This window comes from Carassius gibelio, chromosome A19 (genome assembly GCF_023724105.1).
Source record: "Carassius gibelio isolate Cgi1373 ecotype wild population from Czech Republic chromosome A19, carGib1.2-hapl.c, whole genome shotgun sequence".
NCBI lineage: Eukaryota > Metazoa > Chordata > Actinopteri > Cypriniformes > Cyprinidae > Carassius > Carassius gibelio.
In genome coordinates, this window is record NC_068389.1 from 23,747,321 (window position 1) to 23,772,875 (window position 25,555).

The following is a 25,555-nucleotide window of genomic DNA, read 5'->3' on the forward strand; positions in this document are numbered from 1 at the left end:
CTCAACGTCATGCAATGCAAATAAGTACTATAAGCCACTTTTGCAAAGCTTTGCTAATTAAAAACACAGTTCTTCAGCCGTGATGGGAATTTATTGACACACAAGCTCGGTCTGAAAAGCCACGTCCCATTAGTGGTAATGCTAAACAAATGTATTTTCTGTAGATTAATACACTAGTGGCCAAAAATGTGGAACAATTAAGATTTTTCACCATGATTTTGTGTTTGTGAAAGAAGTCTGTTATGCTCATTAAGGCTGCATTTATTTGAAAAATTCAGTGAAATTGTGAAATATTATTACAGTTTTCTATTTGAATGTATTTTAAAATGTAATTTATTGCTGTGATGGAAAAGCTGAATTTTGGGGCTGACTATCAGTGTTATTAGCACCACATTGTCTTGCATACTTGGGGCACACAAGTTTTTTTTGGTCACAGTTAAACAGGTCTAAGACTTTCAGAGCAGATCATGATACAAACAGACTCACTGTCCTCATGCCACCTGTTTATTTCCAGTCTGATCTTTCAGTCTAGAGACACAGTGAGACAGTGGACATCTGTAAAGCCACATAATCTCTCTGCTGTTGTTGTTTTGGCTAATTAAAACCCCTTTACTGAAGCAGCGCAATTGTTTGTAATGAGAGACAAACTGTGTGTGTTTAATCATGGTGGACACGGCATGCTCAATTCACTATTCTTACACCTTTAGCAAAAAACACTTCAGCTGCTGGATTCACTCACTAAAAGGACACACAATTCGTTGTAGCCTAAATTAAATCTTAGTCAAACAGATAAATAAACCAAACATGGCCACAGAGAGAGAATGTGAGGCAGGAGGTTTTTTTTATTTTTATTTGATGATTTCATGAGTCATTTGTTTGCAGTGCTTTTAGTCTCATATTGTCAGTGATTTGATAGTTCACTTTTCTAGCCTTGGTGTTTTAGCTAGACTGTCATATAGAGCGAATAAGTATCAGCTTTTTTATTTAAGAGTGGTTTACCCTTGTCATCATTTATAATCCATTCAACTTAATTTCTCTTATAAAACGCGAAAGGAAAAGACTGGTTTGCGTGCTTTCCCATAGAATTACAATCAATCAAGCTTTAAAAAGGACCATATAAGTCATCCATATCACTTATGTACTATACTTAATGTCTTCTGAAATTACATGAGAGCCGTATTTGAAAACAGACTGAAATTGAAGTCTTTATTAGAGCAATGCTGTATGCACATAATATCAAGAGTAGTTGAGTAGCTTAAGTCTGTCTGTCTGTCGATTTAATTGTGCATGCTCATTTAATGTATTTTTACATTTAAATTGTCTTTGCTGTCATCTTAAGTTTACCAATTTAATGCTTTAATGGTGCAAAAATATAATCGTTAGCAATTCTGGAAACTGAAAATCCTAGGTTAGAACTATAATTTTAAGGATTTTCCTAATTGTGTCATGTTTAAGGTTGTTTTGTATGTTTTGTAAGTGGTTTTCTAAGTATATGTTCAAAGAAGTTCAGCTCTCTTTGTTCCAGTTTTTTTTAGACAGATAGTTTTGTGTTCCAGCTGAGGCAGTGTGTGAAGACAATGATTCACGAATTTAAAAGCAACATAAAATCAGAACTGACCATGGGAATAATGCGCACTGATCATTTGCAACAAAATCGAGAACATTTCTAAACAAAGTATTATTATTGTGAATGATTTGTGTTTGCATCCAAAAAAGAAAACAATGTCTTTTGGATAAAATTAAGTCTCACCTTGCTTTTTTTTATATATATATTAGGTTTCCATCAGAAATACCTTACAGAAATAAAATGGTTTGCGAATGCAGTTTCATGTTGGCTTGAATATTATGGATGAATCCGTCTCCATTCCCTTCAAATGACATTGTTTTTAGTGCTTCTTTTTTAGGGGCACAATCTAATTGTGATTTAATTAATTAGTTAAATTACACAGATCTCTTTGTTTGTGTTGTTTTGGTAAAAAGATTTGCGTGTTAATCTGGGTTGGAGCAAACTGTTTGTCCATTCTGTGCTGATGTTTACAACGGTTTTATTTTGACCTCTGTCTGCCATTGCAATGCGCTGTTTCTTTCATTTTCCTTTTCCCATTCCCTTTCTCAAAATAAATAAATGTCCCTGGAGAAGCCCTTGTCTGGACCGCTTAAATAGCAGTGCGATTCTGCGACTTTGACCTTAAAGCATCCCATAATTCCCGGTCCCCTGCTCATTCCTGCAGTGTGCAGTGAATAATGAATTCAGGCGGACTAAATTTGGAGCCTCTGTTCTCTTTTTAGCAGCGTGAGCTATTTCTGGAGCGCTCACTCTCACGTGCCGTGGACGAGACCTGAATTATTCATGACGGGAGGGGTTCGGGAGGCAATGCGAGGTGAAGAAAATGCTTGTTTCTTTATAGGGCCAGATCTTTCCCTTGTAAATGTGAAAACTGCAGTCTAGATCTTTTGATTTTTAACTATGCATTTTCTCTCTTCTGACATCTCCCTACTCACAGATGTCCGCGCTCCGAGCAAATCTGTTAATCTCCATCAAAAGGCATAATTTGTGTTAATTAGTACCATTACTGGGCAGCTGTTAAGACTATCATCAGTCCAATCGATTCATCAAAAGGTCAATTTTGCTGGTTTGGTGCTGTGTTTATGAAAGGCTTGGTAAAATGCTGTACAACTGAATGAAAGATTGATATAAATCAGATAGCAGGGTGTGTAATGATGAAGCCACAGACCTGTGTGCTCACCGACTGCAGGCAGCGCTCCACTGTGCAGTTGCTGATTTGTCAGAGGAGAGAAGTGTTTGGGAAGAAAATGAGTTGGCGAAAGGCTCCTGGGGCTGTTTAAATACAGATAAAGCTCTATTTTGGGAACTTTAAACTGCAATATAATTTCTATTTTTTTTTTTTTTTTTTTAAGGTATGCGGGGCAAATTGTATGTGTAGAAATATAATGGGTCTATCATACTTTCAGAAAAATGAGCCATTGACTGCTCTGGTCTGTAGGGTCATCTGATTGTAAATAATTTGGGGCATAGTTAGTTAATGTGGCATTTTGGTCCATTTCTGTAGAAAAAGAAATGGAAATGGCTCTATTTTTGGTCGAATCGGGTGTTATACAAGGTCATTTCGCCAGTAAATGAATTTCTGGAGGTTTGACAGAGGCTGTCCCGCTCCGGGACTCAGGGTTAAGTGACTCTACTCATAGACTCACCACTGGGGAACTGAACTCACAGCGCTGTGTCAAATCTATTTCCTGAGCTCTGCACTGCTGAGTATTCAAATCAGCCGTCTGCGACCTTCCAACAGTTTTTAAACATGCTACACTAGAGCTTTCGGTGTCATCTGGATGAGTCTGGGTATTTGGCTGGTTTGTCATAGTGGTTTACATGAAAAAAACACACCAAAGTCTTCTTGTTTCAGTTGTTTGGTAAAAAACCTCAGGTTGATTTTACCCTCCTTGTCATTGAGCACACAAATATGTGCAGAAAATGGACAAAACTGTACCTTCAGCTTGTCACTGAGGCAGTACCATTAAAGCTATGGCTTTGTATTATATCTACTCATAAGGGATGTATATTAATACATTAAGGTACTAAATATATATGAACAATCAATAAAAAAATGTGAATGCCACTTTTTTGGGGGCAAATAGTGGCGTTCTTTAAAAATGACTCTATTAATCAAAAAAACATGGCTGCCAGCAGCCAATCAAACATCAGCAGCTTATAACGTCAAATATGAATGAGCGATCAAAATGAATGTTTCTTCTGATTCTGAATCAGTTGATCATTTGTGTATCCATTTCTGTGTGCTTTCTGCACGTCTATGCCGTTTGTCCGACTTTGTTTATTCACAATAACATGCACCAATAAATCATTTACAACACCAGGAATGTGTTAAAGTTGTTAAAGTTGCTGTATGTCATTGTTTGACTGTACTAAAGCATAAAAAATGCAATAATATGTTTGCAGATATTTGAAACATGCCAAGTTCACATATTTGTTCCTCTGTTACAGCCAGTCATTCAACTCCGAAACGTGTGTCTGAACATCTGTTTTGGTTTTGGTCTGTGTGACTCCACCCACCGCCAGTTTACCCAAAAGTATCATACTGTAGGAATAAGATCAGTAGTAGTGCATGAATCAGGCTGTGAATCACACGTTTGTAGCAGTTAGAAAGATACATTAAAGAAATCCTGTGCAACTAAACCGTAGTAGTAACCCATTTGACTGAAGATTTAGCAAATCAGACCTCTACTTGCTCGCATTGTTTCCTCCCATCAGTATTCTGTGTTTCTACCTCGTCCTTTTCATCTAAACCAAGTATTTAAAGCGCAAGCGTTCACCTCTGAGTCTGTGAAGCGCCATCAAACATGCTCCTCGACCTCTCGGCTTTGATGTGTCATTTTTATGTTCTTAATCACAGCAGACATTGTCATCAGTTTTTTTCCCTTTCTCTGCAACTTCCTGCCTCTGATCAATTAGATAGAGAGAGACCTTTAATGTTGTGATGTAATTCACTTAATCAAAACTGATTAAGGTCAAAAAGCAAAGCTTAAACTGTCTGGAGACGGAATAATGAAAGGACTCAATGTACTCTGCTTTCATCCCTTTTTGTCCACTGTTTTCTTTCTCGTAGTCTTGTAATTTCATCTTCCTCTTCTACGTCAGTTCGCTTCCACAGATAATAACTGCACTCACTGTTAGTTTAGACAGCAGGCAAATTTATGGTGTGTATTTAAAAAATGTGGCCAATAAGTCTCTTTTCTCAGTGTTAATAGCTCTATTTACCTGCATTTTAAAGTGTTATAGGTGCACTCCCAGCACAAAGGTTGTTATAACAGGCACGTGAGCAGCATTATGATGCTGTCCTCTAAATTATCTTATTTCAGTGTATTCTTTGCAGACAAGGCAATCCCAAAATGCAGTGCAACTAGGCCAGTAAAAAAAGAAAGCAATGTAATACTAAACTGAGTTTAAAATACTAGTTTAATATAGGTTATTTAACCTAATATCTGAAGTAATGTTTATTGTTATGCATATTATACAAATTATATTTAAGATTCTGTAAACAGGAAGTCTTAAATTAGCATTTTGTTATTTATAAGCTAAATTTCAAGAATATACATAAAAAAACACTGCACAAAAATTTAAGAAAAGTTACTTATATTTATATATTTATTGTAACTAATTAATACAAATGGATGTTTATATTTTTTTGTATTTATTTGTTGTATTTATTTTGTACTTTTTTTGAAGTTCTTCACTGAATTCAGTACATACTCAAAGTGCAAGCTGTCAGATTCTGGTTTCTATTTTGAGAATTTGCAGACTATGCATAAAAAACATAGCATACACAATTTAATAGAAAACTTTTTTATATATATTTATATTTTCATTTTTTTTATATTATTTTAATAGTTTTACTTTTAAAAAGGTTGGTTAATATTTTTTATTATTATTTTAAACTTTATTTAAGTTCTTCACTGAGTTCAGTACTCTGACTCTGCTGTCAGATGTGTTATTGTTTATTTATTTATTTAATTTTGGTAGCTCCGATCACAGTGAAATCTCATTTGTCCAAAACCTATAAAATAAGCATTTTTCCTGATCAGCTATGACATTTGTTGCTCCTAACATTTTGCTTTCAGAGAGGCCTGTCACATCATATCTGTTTAGGAAACCTCAACAACCCTAGGTTAGAAATATTAGGTTGGATAGCATGTGTTGTTCGGGACCAGACATTATTTGTTGTGCTAGTGTGTTTCTGTTACAATCCTGCTAGCATTAAAAGCGCTGATATTCATTGTGATAGGCGCCCAAATGAGTGCCACCTTGCATTAGCTGTTTGACATGATCTGTTTGTGCTTTCCTACAGGGGATGGCCTGAGCTTTCTTCTTCAATGCAGTTAAGTTATTATTAGGCATCCGCCGTTAACAGATGCTCTCATCTCCAGTCTCTCTGTTCATCAGTCCTGTGACGTCCCTGTAAATGAGCCCGACACGCTATCTACTGATCTAACGCGTGAAAACTAACTAACTGGTTTGCATTTATTCCCCCTGACTATCCCAGACCTTTTTGGCTTTTCTTTTCGCTTTTTTAAAAACAAAAGATGCCAATGTGTAATAAATATTACATGATTTAATAATTGAATGAATTGAATGTAGTTCATTAGCATTAGGCTACACGACTTTAAACTGATTTAATATGTGGTCATTCTACAGCATGGCTCATCCAGTCAAATTTTAGAGTCTAAATAATTAATTTTATAAAACTATTTTAACTTTAATGAAAAATGGAGCCTTGGGGTACTCATTTGTGTTCACTTGTACTCTGAGCTTCAGCTTTGAAATGATAAATCGATCTCGACAACATTATTTAAAAGCTGTAAACCTAAAGCCACTCGTGTGTCATTTCACTTTTCTTTAAATGATATACTGGATCCATATGGTGGTGGTGAAGTCCGAATCTAACCATATGCAGCTCTTCTTATGAAAAATGATTTCATTAGCTTCCATAATCAGTGGATTATAGTGATCAGCTCAGATCCACCTACAGTTTCCTATTGACTTCCAGATGATAAACGTGGCCATTAGCCGCTGTCTTGTGATAGTAAAGCTGTGATTGGAAGGTTGATTAGAAACATGATCGGATGTGTTGTGTCATGACTGGACTTTGATTGGACACACTAGCTTATCAACTCTGATGGCTGGACATGTTAAAAATGAGTGTGCGTGTGTGTGATGTATGTGTATGGAAAATCTGCATTGTAAGTAGCATATTATCTATATACAACCCATTTAATTTTGAGTCAAACAGAATATTTGGTGAAAAAAAATAAACTGACCATTGATTTATTCTCCTCAACTTTTTTAGATTTTGCTTTTATTTATTTATTTGTATTTTTTTTATTTTCTGTATTTTTAATGTCATTTCATTTAATTGCATTTTTTAAATATATAAATAACGTTGACTTATTCTACTCAACTTTTAAATTTGATTTCTTCCTATTGATTGATTGAGAAATCAATCGATTTTATTCTATTTTTAATGAATAAAAGAAACGCAGGATTGGACTTTATTCTATATTTACTCTATACAGTATATTTACAATAACACCAAAAATGTGTTCGTGTAACACTTATGCAATAAGATTCTATCTTATTAACATATTGGAGTAGCTAACATGAAATATGTATTACATTACTTACATTTGGCTCCAGTCATGCAAGCCATTTTTTTCCTACATGTGTGTAAATGTAAGACTAGGACAGCAATGGGCAATAAGTCACTTTCTGGCTGTAAAGCCCACATCATCTCAAATAGAGCGGATTCATGTACTATTGAGACAAGACCTGCAATTAAAGCCAAATCCAGAGCTGCAATCAGTGCACCCTGTATCTCGCTTATGACTCACACCATATAATGAAGGAAATAAACACAGGTGTGTGTGTGTCTATGCGTATATTTGTTTGACTTTACTTCATGGGCTGATATGTTGTCTTTTATACATTTTTCTCATTTGTGTGTGAAAGTTCTTGATCCGTGTCACTCTTCAACTCAATTTCAACACCAGTCATGTTTCCAGAGTTGGTTGGCTCTTTAATATTCACCCCCCAAAAAAATAATATATATATATATATATATATATATATATATATATATATATATATATATATATATATATATATATATATATATATATATATATATATATATATATATATATATATGTACAGTACAGACCAAAAGTTTGGACACAGCTTCTCATTCAAAGAGTTTTCTATATTTTCATGACTATTAAAATTGTAGATACACACTGAAGGCATCAAAACTATGAATTAACACATGTGGAATTATATATGGAATTATATACATAACAAAAAAGTGTGAAACAACTGAAAATATGTCATATTGTAGGTTCTTGAAAGTAGCCACCTTTTGCTTTGATTACTGCTTTGCACACTCTTGGCATTCTCTTGATGAGCTTCAAGAGCTAGTCACCTGAAATGGTCTTCCAACAGTCTTGAAGGAGTTCCCCGAGAGATGCTTAGCACTTGTTGGCCCTTTTGCCTTCTGTCTGCGGTCCAGCTCACCCCTAAACCATCTGGATTGGGTTCAGGTCCGGTGACTGTGGAGGCCAGGTCATCTGGCGCAGCACCCCATCACTCTCCTTCTTGCTCAAATAGCCCTCAATGCCTTCAGTGCGACTCTACAATTTTCATAGTCATGAAAATAAAGAAAACTCTTTGAACGAGAAGGTGTGTCCAAACTTTTGGTCTGTACTGTATATCTAACCACCAATGTTGTTTAGACAGCACTTTTTCTATAATGGCCATGTCTGTTAAGATCCAGGAAGACAACGGAAATCTAAAATGCTCATAGAATCATCAATGTAGTGCACACTACTTGTGGTCTTCTGAAGACACACAATATCTTTTGTATGTGTAAATATATAGTGCAGGTCATATGGACTGATTTTATGATACTTTTTGGTGTGTTTGTCCTTTTTAGGTTCTTTAAATATTCTCTTTTTGTGTTCATAAGCAGAATTGATTGATTATGATCTGCAGGCTTCAGGTAGTTGAGCTGTTTTGTGAAGGACGTTTGGCTGTTTTGCCATAGCTCTCTGTGGTGGCAGCAGATGATGGATAATGCTGTTGTTGTTTTGACTTTTAACGTCCAAGGACAGCGAAACCATTTAGGGGCTTTATATTTTTAACTTGTCGGAGCAATAGAATAATTTTATGATTTGTCATTCTCTGCTGGTTGTAAACTGATGTTATGGTTCCTATCATGTCGTAAAAGTGTGTGGTTATTTATATGAACTTATTAAAATGGGTTTTCTTGCACCTCTGTTTAGGACCATAGTGTCATGAGATATTTTTTCAGGAGTTTTTCCTCCATATTTATTTCATTTTAGCATGTTTATTTTTTATTTTATTTTATTTTAAGCATGTTTTGTTGTTGTTGTTTGTTTGTTTAGTTATGCATTTTCTCTGGAGTTGCATTTTTTTCTCCTAAACTTTATTTATTGTTGCCTTTTCTCTGAATTTTGAGTTTTTCTCCAAATTTCTTTTTTGTTTTATTATGTTGCATTATTTTAGTTAGTGTTTTTTATTTTTTTTAATGTTAGTCAAAATCCACACTAGCAATTATCAGGGAGAGTCAAATTGGCGAATATTCAAATATGGGTGGTCGTATGTTATAAAGTCAAAGTGACTTCTGAATTATCTATTTTTATTGTTTAGTTTAAGTAACTGATCTGGGCAAGACTCTCTGACCTGCAGGCTGAAATGTGTGTGCTGGTGTCTGAGCTTCACTCATATCAACTTCTGCTTCACCATGTTCATCATCCACAGAAAGCCTGAAAACTTTTAGAGTAGACAAAAAAAAAAAAATCTCTTTGGGAAAGGACTCATTTTTAGCTCCTGAAGCAGGTGGGCACGGAAAACCAGCCATTGATAAAATATAGCAGAAATGTAATTTTGTTTGTTTGGCTTGGACATTTTTAAATATAATGACTCTCATGTCATTTGATCTGGTATCTGAAGGGTATTTACTCATTTATTCTTGTTTCAGATATAAAAATAGTACAACTATTTTATGAAGTTTTCCAGTTTTGGGACTGTGGGAGTCTGTATTTTCTCAGTTGAGACAGTTTGAACATTCGTCACTGACCCAATAGAGTTTTTGCGTTAAAGGTGTACTGGGTGTAAAGACATTATTCAGTATAGAAAGCCTTATCCAGACAACTATGTGGTACTGTGGCGGTAACAAACTTGTGAACATACTTCAAATACCTGCAACCAGATGTGTTTAACAAACTTAAATTGTTTTGAACTGTTGTTCTGCCATTTAATACCTTAATTTGCATTAATGTCTGATTCGCCGTAAAGCGGACCCTGCAGCTAAAAAGTTTTATTTATATTTTTACAAGTAAATTGTGTGTTTATAAGATTTAAATGGACATTTCCATTAACCCTAAAACACATGTAATTCAAAATTAAAAAAATGTATTATATCAAAATTGTAAAAAAAAAAGAAAGAAAAAGCTGTCAAATATATTGAAAAATTCCTTTATTTTACAAGGTAGATTGGACCTAGTGTAATTTCTAGGTTTTAATTTTGAAGTTTTTCAGACAATTTGTAGATTGTAATGTGTACGTTTTTCAGGTATTTTGGGGGGCTTATTTTAATGAAATTTGAATGATTATTATTATTTTTTATTATTATTTTTTTATAGTATTTTTTACAATTAGAAATGTACAAAAATTTTCGTTTTATCAAGTAATTTTAGGTAATTTGTTTTTCAGAAAATTCTAAAACTATTTTCAGAAAATAGTAATTTGTAGGTTTTAATCTGTATACATACCATTTAATTTTAGGTTTTAATTAGGTAGGTATTAGTATGTTTTTCATTAAATGTATCCATTTTAGTTCATATAGATTACTGGTCATTTATAGGTTTTATCTCTAGATTTTATGCAATTTGTGGATTTAGGTTATAGGTTTTCATGTAATAAGTAATTTTTACATTTTCATTCGCAGGTTTTCCGGTAATGTTTAGTTTTCATGTAGAGCTAAACTGGGAGATACATAATGGGTTAAATAGTTTAGACTAAACGTTCTGTCATTGAGACTGGAAGAGAGCTTACCAACCCTAGTTTGCTTTTTAATAAAAAATCTTGTTTCCACGCAGCTTCCTGAATGTCTCAAACAAAACTCTTGAGGATGATTCAAAGCCATTAGCCTCACAAACATTAGCAAACCCACCAACTACTGTTCATCACCCAGTAAGCACAATGGAGCAGTTTTGCATGATGTTATCATGTTCTGACACATTTGAGAAGCATTTGCGTTCCTGTACATCTCAATCCTCTCTTTCTCTTAATGTAATCAGTGAACTGTTTACTGTACCTCATTAAAACACCTGCACACAGTAATGGTGGCCAAGGACAAAAGTGATTAGATTGTTTAAATGGATTGTGTTTACATCTGTGTGTGTTTGTGTGGGTTGTTTATTCATGGGTCCCGTAGCTTTTTTCCCTTGCATATTAAGTGTTCAGAATAGCAAATACCTGTACAGAGTCTCATTTACATAATTAAGCTAAGACGATGCAAAGATTGTGGAAATTGCTTGAGGAGAGTGTGTCCCATGATGGAGTTTTTCCAAGGTAATTTTAAGTTGACTGTTTTCCCAATTTAAAACGAAGCACGTGGCTTAATAGTTTGTTCCCACAAAAGTCCAATACAATATTTTTTCCCCCAATGTCTTCCTCACAGACGCTATCTGACTGATAAGAGCGGCCGTTTTGTGTCTGTGTTTATCTTTCCATTCACTCAGCTTGTGTTGTTACAGAAACGCGCGTCGCCATCCCTCGTACCCCTTCAGGCCAATTAGTGTCTGTCCTTACTGAACTAACAAATATTTACAGGCCGGCTTATGTGAGATTAAATGATACAAAGGATACAGGATAGAGCATTTGATGACAGGAATGAATGGTCTTTATTGTTGTTCAGTCATTCATATGAAGCCGTTTGGTTTGTTCCGCATGTGAAAGTGTAATATGGCATGCACGGCTCTAAGCTTTTCTAGAAGCACATAGCTTTCTATATGAAGCTCCTTGACGGGGTTTGGAAGCCAGTACATGCCATTTCAGAGGTTCGCTGTTTAGTATTTTCTTAATGGAATGGTTTCAGTCCGTTAACTTCAGGGTCTCCAACAGTGCTAGCTAGCAGGTTCTCCTTGTTAATAAACTGATGGTGTATTCTTGAGCTATTAGCATGAGGGTTTATTTAATATTATACAGACACTTTATGTGGAGTGTCTTGTTCTGTATATACATACTTAAACATTTACTCAGCTGCATTAATGTTTGCTTGCTGTTTTAAATGGAATAAGCAACTGTTTTTATATACATCTAGTTAGCCAGATAGCTTGAGTGTGTAGATGGGGATTGGTGTTAGTGTTATACATGCAGAGATGAGTTTTGCTGATATGTGAAGTTATTATAATCATATTGAAGCTGCCCCCCCCCCCATCCACTCTTCTTAACCTGTTCAATTTAAACTCCACAGCAGTCAAGTCAGGAATCAAATCAAATTATAATCCCTATCCGATAATCAGGAAAGGCCACTTGGAAAGACAGTCGGCATTACTGCTGATTGTGTTTGTGTGTGTGTGTGGGGTGGTTTTAAAGGTTTTGCCAGTAGTTGTTTGACTCCGTTCTGATCCTAGGTTGTGTAAAACATGCTGCGAAATTGAAACTCCCAATTAGTTTCCTTATGTACCTGATAAAGAAGGAATTGCCGCTAATAGCTGGTTGGTACAGCATTTAGAGACCCTCGGCCAAGTCCTTTCCCAAGACCTCAGATTAAGAAGTCACGTCAGGTAGCCTTTACCCTCTGATCCTGGTGGATAAAAATATTTTTTATTGGTCTCATCAAAAAGATGTTTTGTTCTGTGAAACTAGTCTCACTTTCAAATGGGTTCAATCAAGATTTAGATGCTGGTCAACCAATTTCCCATGTTTCCTATGTGTTTATCTCATCCTTTAAAACAGATGTAACGTGCACTTTATATTTTCTCAGTGTGGGTATATTGGCATTTTTTTGGGAGTTGTGGCTCTGCGTTGTTGTACATACATTTACAGCCAAAGGTGTTGGCGTAAATGAGCTGGTTTCCAAGTCATGTTAGTGGCCGATGCTGCCGTCATACCTGCATCCTCCCACATTAAATGCTTAATCAATTCTTCACTTGCGAACAGGATTGTGAGCACATGCCTTTGTGTGCTAGAGCTCCCGGTGGAGACCCAGTTCTTGGCTCCTAGATCCAATTGAGCTCCGTTCAAATGGCAGATCATTGACTGACTGGGGATCTGAAGGCCCATTTGGTCTATGTTGTGTCTTGTTCTGTTAAAGACATTTGTCCTTTTTTTGACATTTTGTAAGCCTTTCTGTTCATTCCAAGCAGATCTTTCATACTAGTCAATTCACCTTTATTTATATAATGCTTTTTACAATGCACGTTGTTTTAAAGTAGTTTCCAAATCAATGATGCAAACAGCTCTACAGAAGACAATAGTGTCACTGATACTAATTGCTACTAGTCACCAGATCGGAAAATTCCATGTAACTAGTCGCTCTTGGGATAATTTGATGCTTTTTAATTTTAATATTCATTAATCTTTACAGTCGTTCTCTATCAAATTGTTGTGTGTGCACCTTGTGCATTCTACACTATTGCAATATTGAAATATACATGTGTTCAGTAGGGGTGTGAATACTGTAGTTGCTCAGACAATAATTGGATATTAAGCTTTACTAAATATCATGCATCATCAAAATGTATGATACAAATTTTTCTAAATGAGACAAGACATTTTGATTAAATATTTACATTTATTTAGCAGAAGCTTTTTTCCTAATTACAAATAAGGAAAACAACAAGTAATTCATTATAATATGAAATAAATCTAAAATATGCTCAAAGCACAAATTGTTAACTTGAGGGACAGTCAAATCTGTCCAAACTGGAAATGATATTTTGAAATGTGTAATGGATTTGTTTTTTACAGCTGAAATTGTTAAAAATTGTATATTGAATAAAAACGGAATATGTAATATATTTTTTTTGTAATTGATCATTTAAACCCATCACTGATCCGTTGAGTTTTCATTGTCAGAATCATGCACAGGAATGCATTTTATGCATTTAATGCATTTTTATGTCCCTGAGCCCACTGACATTCACTGTGCAGACCCATTATACTAAATAGTTTTCCCATCCGTGTTGGATTTCAAGCTTATTTCTATGCCATCTCTATGCATCCAATCTTATTTAGCCTCACAGCAGAATGGAAAGTTATAGAAATACTGCTGCATTTACGACTCTGATTCCCTAAGAGTCTGTAAATAAATCTCACTTCGGTGGTTCCGTCCTCCAACAGGTCGGTGTATTGCTGACAGAACACAAATGCAGTACTACTGCAGCTTTCCTCGCTGCTACAGCAGTGACAGCACACTCATTACAGTCTGATTCCTACATTTAATAACAATCATTTGTGCAAACAATTACCTGGATCTTAGAGTTAAGAAGACATTGTGCTGTTCTCTAAGAGTATAAACTGCACTTCAGAATGTTTCATCTCCAAACACTTTTAAAGAATTTGCCCCATTTTTAGATATTAATTCCCACTCCAACTTATAATAGCAGTAATGCTGATTAATAGAAAGCAGGTTAAATTTAAGCAATAGCCATTATATTTAAGGGTGCCATTTTGCTTTTTCGTATTGAAATGTTAAAAGTTGTATCTGCCTGTGTAAAATGACTGTAGGACCAACCAGGGCAAGTGCTTTAAATGAAGTCATTTTTAGAGAAGAATAAGAGCCTGGTGTTTTACTCCCTGAATATTGTTACTCTAGGCATTGATGTCAAAAGTTTTACTTGGATTCGGTGATTTGTGCTGTGATTAATAAACAAAATATGACTTTTTCTCCAAAAATGCTTTTTAAAGAGATAGATACCCCCCCAAAAAAGATAAAAAGATACCCAAAATACCGACATTTTTATTTACAAATCCTTATATAATTCGTGCCCATGTTTTGTTTTGCTCTCTCTCTCTGCGCTTTCATGGTTGTCACTTCTCACCACAGCTTACGCTACAGAAAATATGGATATTTTTCTTACACAAACTCATCGCTTCACTTCAGAAGGCCGTTCTTTACCCCAGAGCCATGTGGAGCACTTTTTATGATGGATTTTTGGGCTTCAAAATCTCAACCCCTATTCACTTCCATTATAAAGCTTGGAAAAGCCAGGACATTTTTTAATATAACGCCGATTGAATAAATCTGAAAGAAGAAAGTCATATAGACCTAGAATGGCTTGAGGGTGAGTAAATCATGGGGCAATTTAAATTTTTTGGTGAACTATCCCTTTAAGGACTGTCATTTTTCAGATGCAGCCTGGATTCAAGCTCAAATTAATATAAGCATGATGAACAGAAAGAAGGCCAGTAAAAGTCTGCAGAGAAGTTGTTTATCTCTTTTGCTTTCAGCTAAATTTTGGTATGTTTTGAAATACTGTAGCTTCTTAAAGTGAATGAACCAAGAAGAAAATGGGACAGTTTAGTCCATTTCAGAACATCACAAACAAGCCACATATCTGTAACGTACCAACACTTTAAGTGTGCCATTTTGCTTTGTTGCATTGAAATTTAAAATGACAATGTCAAATGACAACTGTAGGACCAAGTAGAGGCCTTTCTGCAAAGTGGCTATGTTGGCAACAGGCAAGCAGTAAGTGTCAATTCATCTTTGGCTAGTGCTGATTTAATATTTGCCCAAGTGGTGGATTCCTCCAGTGTGAGAAAGTCTGGGTTAAGTGCAGACACTAGAAATTGGATAAAGCCTATATTATATTTATTGGCATTTACATTTTTATGCATTTGACAGATTCAATATGGCATTTGAGGTTACAGACTTGGGCCTGAAATTGTTCACAGCATATTTATTTATTTATTTATTTATTTGTCCAAATAGAATGTGTCACATTCTGCTTCAACCCAGCACTGTCCTTTATTGCCTCTGAAAAGATCTGCAGTGATGTGTCAAAGATCCACAGCATCTTCAAAGGAGGACGATGAACATATCATTTAGTGCAGTGGATCTAGTTTAGATTAATCATTTGTAAAGCCAAAAGAAATCTCCAGTAGACATGGACCTCCTGCGGAGAACAACTCGCATCCAATCCAACTTCCTTTTCTCGTTTTATGTGCTGCTTTGCTCATCTGACAGCTCTGTAGAGCAGTTTCCCTGCGTAACCTTGCCAAGCTCCGTCTTCCTCCGTCATTGATCAGCTCTGCAGGTTGTGTTCGTCAAAGCAGCCGTATTTTCACAGCAGAACTGACGTCGTAATCTGTGTTTGTGGATCAGGCGTAGCTGATTATTGGTCAGCGTCTGTCAGGTTAGCTCAGCGTTCTAAACGATTCACAGTGAGCTTCGAGTCTCCGTGGGCCTTTCTAGGAATTCAGACCATTTTTTGGTGTGAGAGGACAAGAAATGTATAATACTATTTATTTTTGTTTAATTTTATATTTTAATGATAATGATAAAAATGTAAATACATTTTTTATTTATATTTATTTTGTTGTACTTATTCTAATAGATTTGTTTTTATGAATCATCTCTCTATCTCTCTCTCTCTCTTTCTCTCTCTTTCTATATAGATATATATAAATGCTTTGAGAATTGTCCATTGTTCTAGTTAAAAGCAATATGTTTTTTGTGTTTTGTGTTTGTATTGTTCTGCTCAGTGAACCTTTGACTTATTTGTTTGCAAAAGTTGGAGCCTGGAGCTTCTTTATCTTTTGGTGCGGGGAGGCATGTGCTGCCTCTATGAATTTTGTTTGTCACCTTTGTTGATCGTGAATATCCAGCCAGATCAGGCCGGAGCCGAGGGAAGAATGTGGCAGGATGGATCCAGGATAGGAATAATTAAAGCTGGAAATGAACAGGAGTGATTTTGAGTTGAGATGATTTCAGTGTTGTCCAAAACGGGAAGTTCTGATTTGATCAAGCCCTCTCTGTAGAAAGACATATCGCCAGCCGGAGGTTCTCAGCCAAGTTTGATGCCAGTCTCTTTATTTCATAGCCAGTGTGAATGTGACAGTGCAAAAATATAATAGAAATGCTGTTTGTCATACTAAAACAAATGGCTTTCATCTTCATCTCCTTGATCAGATGTAAGAATTGAGATTTGTGTGGCAGAGTTGGCACAGTAAGTCATGTACTGTTTTTCATTTGAAATCTTTTATTTATTTTTCTTAATACATATAAAATATTTCTTTTTAATACTTAATGAATTTATAGTATGATACATTTCATTTTTAAAATGTATTTTACATTTAAATGTTCTCAATTTTAATTCTTATTTTAATTAGTCCCTTTAAACAATGCATTTTTTTTTCGTATCTTTAGTTTTTGATGCAAATTTAAAAAATTCTATGTTGATGTTGATATACACACTCACACACACACACACACACACACACTAATTCACACATACTATATATATATATATATATATATATATATATATATATATATATATATCATGTAATAATTTTTCTTAATAAATGTTACATTTTATCATTTGTAGTATTTTTTTTATTCGTGTTATAAGTACTGCATTTCAAACTTGCAGTATGCCTCACATGCTATTTTGCATCACACACACATAAACACATTTATTCACATGTTTCATTTAATCACAAGTGGATGTATTAATTTCAGCGTGCATAAACGTGCATGACAAAAGAGCAATCATTATTCAGTACACATGTGCACGAATGAAAGAAACATCAACTTCATTTACTCATTCAGTGATCTAGTCCTTCACATTAAAGGTATATTTGCATTAATGATGTAGATGCATTCAATTCAGTGTCCATATGTGTAAATGAAAGGAAAAATCTATAACAAATCAGTATGCATGTCAATGCATAATAGAAAAGATCATACAGTTCAGCAAACATTGCATACACTGAAGTTTTGATTTTGAATAAAAAGCTCAATTCTGTATGCAAATATTACAGTGACATCATCAATGGTGGTTATAGATTTTTCAATGTTGAAGTGCCCTGAATTACAAAGTGGCATCTGAAAGATTTTATTCTGACCTGTTCACATCCTCTGACTCAGGTATGAGCTATTTTTACAAGTTGAAACTCGTAATCATGGTAATTCAGTGGGGATTTCAATTGAAGTGCTAAAGAACTCTGTTAAGCGGTTGGAGCTGAATTAACCTGAGAATTTTGTGAAGAGGAAGAAAAAGAACACTGAGGCATTTCAATAGAGTGCCACTTCGAAGCGTTGATTGATCTTACGTAACCATTCTGTCTTCACCACACATTTTTAAGCGCTTGATTCAGCAATGACAGTGAGAGATATCTCTCTTGTTCTTTCACCGTTGATTAATAGCGGCGCGCCAACCAGGCAGAACCGTGTTTGAAGGACATTGCTCTGCTCTCTAGCTTTGCTATTCAGAACAAGCAGATTGAAAGGGGTCTTTTGTGTCCCTCAGACCTGATTCCCACTAGAGTTTCTTTCTGCGTTGAGTAGTGCACTTGAAAACGTGCCCTGATCTTGAAGACCAGACGAATGTTTCCTTTAGCCTTGTGGAATAAAACTCTCGAGCAGGTACACTAGTGTGATTGTAATGGCCTGAAAGCCCCAGACACCTTCATGTTTGCGGATGGCTCTTGCCGAGCGAGAGTCAGCGCTAATGTGGAGGAAATGGGATGAGAAGATAAAAACTCTTCTTGAGGTCACCGGCCTGCTGATTCTGTGCTTTTATATAGATTTCCAAGTAAAATTGATGCTGTTACATTACATGACCGCGCTCCACCTTAGTATAACTCAGCTTAATAATTCATCTAAATGACCACATGGTTAAACATTAACAAGAGGGCTGTTCATAGATCGCTGACATTCATGTTTTAGAATCTAAGAAAGCTTAGGAGTATGTTTAGTAGACCAGACCTTTGGGTAGAAACCCTTCTGTAGAGTTTGTTCCAAACCGTTTGCGTGCACATCATGACCAATGTACTTGTTGAAGGGTTTGTGCTGTTTTGGGCTTTAAAATGAAAATTACCTAACCTGTTCCTCTTCTTCTTAATAATAACAATAATAAATACGTATAGGTAGTTTTCAGTGTAATTTTCAGTGTTATTAATATATATTATACATTTTGCAAGTATACCGCCTGCTGATTGTTGTGTTTAATAGCAGGAGCTTTAATAAACTAAGCTGAATCATTCTGACTTGAGGTGGAGTTTTGCACTGGTAAACACTATTCCCTTTTTCATCGGAAAATGTGTTTTTTTTATATATATATATATATATATATAGAGAGAGAGAGAGAGAGAGAGAGAGAGAGTTTGCATTTCTCTGCATGCCTAATTGGCCCTTTCTCTCTCTGTCTTTGTTCTGTTCATCCTCATGAAGGAATATCTCCACCCGTCCGCAGATGATCTACCTATCATTGTCACATCTCCTAGCAACAGCTCTTTATAAAACGAAATGGAACACTTGGTAAGGCGTCGCTCCAGAGCCGTGTGTATGAGATCTGGTGCAGGTGTGTGTTGTAGTGTGTTGTTTTCATGCAGATCCGGCTGTATCCGTGGGCATTTGTGTGCTCTAACTCTTACTGGTGGACTTTCTGATGCTACTTCCACTCCAGCTTAAATGTCAGCACAAAATCAAGAATATTACGAATATTAAACTAATCACCTTTTTTTATATGAATATTAAGCTTTTTTTTCGTCACCTAAATAAACATTACTGTATTGCATCCTGAAATGTTTCATTTCTGTAATACTGCAGTGTAGCCCAATGATTTTTTTAATTAAAACATGAATAGAAAAATTTTACAAATTCTATGCATAAATATTTACTTTATTTAATTTTAACATTATCAAATCTGACTTATTGTTGTAGTAGTTTGGAGTTGAGAAACAGACAGAACAATTCAACATTTTACATACTTCAGCTGTCAAAAGCTCTAAAGTCATTCTATCTATCTGTCTCTCTGTCCATCCATCCATCCATCCATTTTATTTTATTGCATTACAGTAATAAGGATAAGGGTAAATGTGTTTCGTTTTCATGAAGATGAATCATGTCCAACAAATGGGCCTGTATGAGCATCATTTTCTTGCAAAATATTTTATTATGAGAAATTTTCCCAGACATCCCCTTGACCAGTCTGGTGAGATTCACCTGTAGAGATTTTCTCATTTAATACATGGGCTACTGAAGTGTGTGTGTGTGTGAGAGCATGTGCGTTCATGTGCGTGTGTGTGTGTAAATATTTAAAATAAAAATGGCCAATGAAACACCATTTTTTCATGAATCCAGCTTTGCTCTATTTTCAGCTGAATATTGTTCCGTACATCACATTATTCTGATAGCTAAGTGGCAGTGTTTTTGATCAGTGTTTGATCTTTGGCATTTAAAGACGAACCGTAGCTGTTGGAATGAATCTTGATTGAACAGCTTGTGTTTATTCGGTGCCGGTGGCATTGTTCTGTTCCAAAACTGCTTTCTGTTTCTGGTGAAATGCTATTTTGGGACTTGAAATAACATTTGGGTTTGCAGAGTGAAAAACTTTATTTCACCAAGTCTTACGTCAGTCAAGAGGGACCGTGAATATTTGATGATGCAAAGCTAAACATTTGGGCTCGGCTTATAATAAAAGCTTGACATTTGCCTTCACGGTCGTGATAGCAACTGTTAAATCATCATTACCCAAACAGACGGCCGTACCTGCCGCTTCACAGAGCTTAAACCTAGTCCTGGGAGAGCAGCGCTGCCGTTCCTGACATCTACAGCTGTCCTGTCAATGAGAGATTATTTATCTGTGCGGGACCCGTCCTGCAGTGAGCTGCTGTAGTCCCGCGGGGCAGGCTGTCTGTCTGGATGTCATTGACAGAGGCCCGCAGGGACCACATCTCCCAGCATGCTGCTCTCCAGGGACGAGGCTCGTGTGACAGCCCTGCCTCCGGCACTTGAAGAGACACTGACAACTCCTCATCATGATAGATCGTGACAGCTGAGAGCATGTGAGAGAGAGAGACATGCTACTTTCTTAACTATAACACATAAGCTGTATTATTTTTATATATATATGGTTTCTTTTTTATTTTTAGTGAGCGCTTATTCCTGATCTGCTCTGAGATCAGTCCCGGTGCATCATGGGTCACCACTGTTTGACTCACTGAGAGGCAGAACTAAGGTTGATGATCAACTGAAATAGCAATATATAAAGTGAAAGTGGAATAAAGCAATTGTTCTGCAAAAATGTGTCCAAATTACAATACCATTTGTAAGTTTATGGTCATTTTTTATGTATATTTTTTTTATTATGATTTTGAAATTATAATGAGCTGAAATATTTGATTTTGAAATAACTGTTGCTTTAAGGTAATTTTCTACACCTTTTATTTATTTATTTAATGTAATTTTTTAAATATAATTCATTTATTTTTACATTTTACAATTCATGTTCTTTTGCATCACAAATATTGGAAGTATTATTTTCCTGAAGTGGTGAATGAGATGCTTCCGGCTGAACTTCTCCTCTCTCTCTCTCTCTGTGCAGATGTTGTGGTTAACGGTGAGCCATGTGACTGTGACGTGATCGCTGACTGCAGGGTCGGAGACGCTGTGCCATTAGAGGTGAAACTGACCAACCGCAGCAAGAGCGCCGTCGGGCCGTTCTCTCTGACCGTCGTCCCCTTCCAAGACTATCAGAACGGAGTCCAAAACTATGACCTGCAGGATGCCGTCACTTTCATCGGCTCCAACACCTTCTACATAGGCACGGTGAGCCAATGACGCACAGCAGCAGGACTCGGTCTGAGCCGGGTCACGTCCTTGTCTAGCTCTCAGTCACAGTCACCTCGAGGTGTTCAAGACCCACTTACACAAAACAGAAATCCACATTTAGCTTCCCCCAATCATTTTGTGTCCATTCTGAGACTCTTAAGGTGTTTTCACATGATTTTGTTTCTTTCGAGAGAGGTTTGCAAGACATTTGGCTTATACACTAACACGCATCTACTTTTTCTCTATTAGTGTTATTTTCCACATTGGAGTAAAATCATCATAACTATAAAAAAGTATGGGAGTTATGTAAACAAATGAAAACAAATTTTGCTTTATTTAGTTATTCAGAAAGAATTAAAAGCATAACATAATAAACCTTTAGATGAAAACGTCCAGTCTTTTAACTGGTATAGTGTATGTGAAATAATGACAGAAATATATTAATATACATGTAGTGTTGCATAATATTTTTTTCAATATTTGTAATGCATACACACACACACACATATATATGTATGTTAGTAATTTGTTTATTTGTACAAACAAAATAATTATAAATATTAAATCATAAACCTTTAATGTTTTAAAGATAATGTGAAGCATAAATTCATTTTTTGCACCCAAAATTTCACCTTGCAGTGTTTTATCCAATCTTTTAACTGGTATAGTTTATGTGAAATGATGACAGAAATATATAAATGCATTTATTTATATAAATACATTTTTTATTTTAATTGTTATTACTGCTATTAATAATAATAATAATAATAATAATAATAATGCTTAATTAAACTGAATCAAATTAAACTGTATGAGTATTTGAATTTATTGATTTATTTGTACCAACAATAATTACAAGCATTACATCATAAACCTTTAGCTTAAATTCAGTTATACGTGTCTGAAACTGGTAGCTTATGTGAAATTGTCAAATATATCTTTTAAATAACACTACTGATGTTATTCTAAAAACATGATGTAGATTGAATCACTAAACTGGAGCAAAGTGAGATCCAAGGCCATTTTAAGACCAGAAATCCCTTTCCTTTGTTCCACATGGTCTAGGTCTGGTTGTTTTAAAGTGGAAGTGCTGAAGTCAGCAGGTGTTTGAGGTGTGTGATGTTCTCGTCCGCAGGTGAACCCTACAGAGAACTCTGTGTGTGTGGGAGCCCTGCTCTTCTTATACACCGGTGATTTCTATCTGAACATCAAGTTTCAAGATGAGAGCACAGCTCGTGACCTGCCGCCCGCCTGGTTCTGTCTGCCCAGCGTCCACATCAGAGCCCAGGAGCCAATCCAAGCAGCCGCTTGACCTTCTGAACTCTGACCTTTGACCTCACAGACTCTGGAAGAGATCTGCTGTTTTTCAGAGGACTACTGAGCTAATCTAGAGCAAGTGCACTTCTAGTGTATGAAGCCTTTAGAGTTTGAAGATGTTTTAATTTATGCCAAATCTTCCACTTTACGCTCCATTCTGAAGCCCTCATTCTCCTCTTTAGACACAGACAAGAGGATGAGGAACATTTACATTTGGTAACCACAAAGTGAAAACATCGAAGGAGGTCTTACAATTTAGCCCTGATGAAACTAACTTATGAAAATGTCTCCAGCTCATATTTTACCCCCATACACCCCAGAAATGAAAATTTGATTTAGTTGAAGCCCTTCTTCTTTTTATGACAAATAAGAACTTTTTATCTTAAACCTCATTACTGTAATGTGTTTGGTTAATATTTTAGAATTTGTTTGTTTTGTAATTCTTATAATTGTAAATGTTGATTCTCAGAATTATATTGCTGCAATGCTGCAATATAATTATTTTATTTTCAATAATATTGAATAATTATATATATATACATATATAACAATAATTTGACTACAGTATTTACATTATTTATTATATTGTAATATATTGTATAAAAATGCTAAAACAATCATCATCAAATTTTAAAATTTGATTTGGATTTTTTTTTTTTACATTGCATTGCATTGCAGTAATGAGAGTTGGAGGGAAAATGCTCTTAATTGTTATAAGAAACTCTGAATTCCAAAATAATTCTTAGTTCTAAAAAAAACAAAATAATAATAAATATTCTAAAAACATGATTTACCTCTGTCTTTTGATTTTGGGCTGAAATATGACCTGGATATGTTCTCTGCAGGTTTTGTAGGGGGTTTGCATTAATAGTGCATGAAAATATGGTCTACACACAATTTTCATGTAGGAATGCATCCAGCTTTTAGCACATTTGGATCGGTTTTTGGGGGTTGATGCATTAATGGGTTTGTGACAGCGTGTGGGAACCATGACTTTGATTCACATTTGTGTAATTATGAAACTGGTCTAGTCTCTTCAATGTATTTGTTTATGAATATGATCTAATAATTGGTATGTTGACTTTACTTGACTTTGCAGTCATACAAATTAGATAAAATATTGATTAAATGTTCATTAAAAACTCAAAATATAATAAAAATATAGTGGTTTGAAGAGTTTTTCAACACTTTAGGATTCATTTCTTAAATGTGTTTCAGACCTGCTCTAAAATGCAAAAAAACAACAACAACATGAGCATGACAGGATATGAATGTGCTGGTTTTCACCTCATATTGTTCTAGGAACTGAGGTCTTTTTTCTGTGGTGAGCTGATGTGATATTAATGCTTTTATTGTGGTGCGGTCCAGCGATGATAATGCAAGAGGCGGATGAAATGGTCTACATTATGTGCTGTAATGGTAAGTGATTGCAGTTGCAGTAATTCAATTAGCATTAAACGTCCACTCAGGGATTCCAGAGCTGAGATTGTCTCAAAGTCCATCTGACCAAATTGTGTCTCTAAATCTCAGAATCATTTACAGAAGAGGTCATTTGCTTTTAATATGATTCATCTGAGTGTTCAGATAATATTACAATGGCCGTTTATGACGAATATTTAGGTTACACGAGGAATAATGTCAGTTAACTCTAAAACTAAATAAATAAATTCGGTTTTGATTGCGTTGTCATAAAAAACTGAAGTTGACAAAGTAATTTAAACCATCATTAATGAGATGCCACTTTTGGAGCAGAAACTTGGTGTCCTGTATAGTATAAATTACAGTAAATAAGAGTTCTTTAATAGATATAAAATAATAAAATAACATTATTTAATTTTTAGAAATACCACTATATTATCACAGTATTTACAACTGTAATTGATTATATTATTTAGTATTTATCAATAATTAAATTATTTTATATAAAGCAATTTTGAATTGGAAAGTAAAAAAAATAATAATAATAATTGGTATCTCCTTATACAAAGATAATTAAATCAATGATACAACATATGAAATAATCTTGGGAAAATAAATTAAAACTAAATTAAGATGATTATTGATTCCAGACATGGTATTTAATTTCAGATTGAAATGGAAAAATATATCTATAAAACTTGCATATAATTTTGAATTCTACATTGAATTCGAAATTAAATTCAGTTTCTACAATCAATAATCTTCTCAATTTAGTTTTCAGTTTTTTCTTCCCGAGTGGTAGCATGTTATATAATTTGATAGTTATCTTTGCATGAGGAATGTATTTTTTAACCAATTTATATTAATTATTAATAACTATAAAGTAATAATATAAGGTTTTAGATCTTTACCTTTGCTTGTTTAAAACTGCAGGAGACAATGAGCAGTGATCAAAGAGAAATGAATTATTTTAATGATACTTTGAACTTTTCATATTTATCTAAATTAGCATGAGTTAATGAGCCGAAGTGCTTAAACACACACAAGCTCTGAATGATGAACCCAACAAACTCAGAATATCAAGTTTTTGCGGCCCAGACTGACTGACTGACTGTGTGTGTGTGTGTGTGTGTGTCCGTGCATGTGTCCGTGCATGTGTGTCCTTGATGTCCGTTTGTGTGTGTGTTCACTTCATGTTCCATCATGAATGAGATTATCTGGGCACAGGTTTCCTGACGTTCACTTTGATCTGCCCTGTCGCCACAGGATGGAAAATCCAGGAGCTTCATCAAACACACACACACACACATACACACACACACACACACCCAGTGAAAATGCAGAAAACTGTTTTTCTTAATATTCTTAGAGAGATGAACCTCCACTAATGCTTTCGTACTGTTCCTCCTGAACCTACAGCACAT

At 35.1% G+C, this 25,555-nt stretch overlaps 1 protein-coding gene across 4 annotated transcripts in view; it reads left to right on the forward strand.

Moving 5' to 3' along the window:
• Positions 1–23,891, forward strand: part of LOC127935454 (trafficking protein particle complex subunit 9) — a 181,469-nt gene extending 157,578 nt beyond the window's left edge. For all 4 annotated transcript variants that reach the window (XM_052533331.1, XM_052533334.1, XM_052533330.1 and 1 more), the window contains 2 exons: positions 21,169–21,392; positions 22,531–23,891. In XM_052533331.1, the coding sequence (XP_052389291.1) occupies positions 21,169–21,392; positions 22,531–22,707 (401 nt within the window). In that variant the 3' untranslated portion in view covers positions 22,708–23,891. The remainder of the gene's footprint in view (positions 1–21,168; positions 21,393–22,530) is intronic.
• The last annotated feature ends 1,664 nt before the right edge of the window (positions 23,892–25,555 follow it).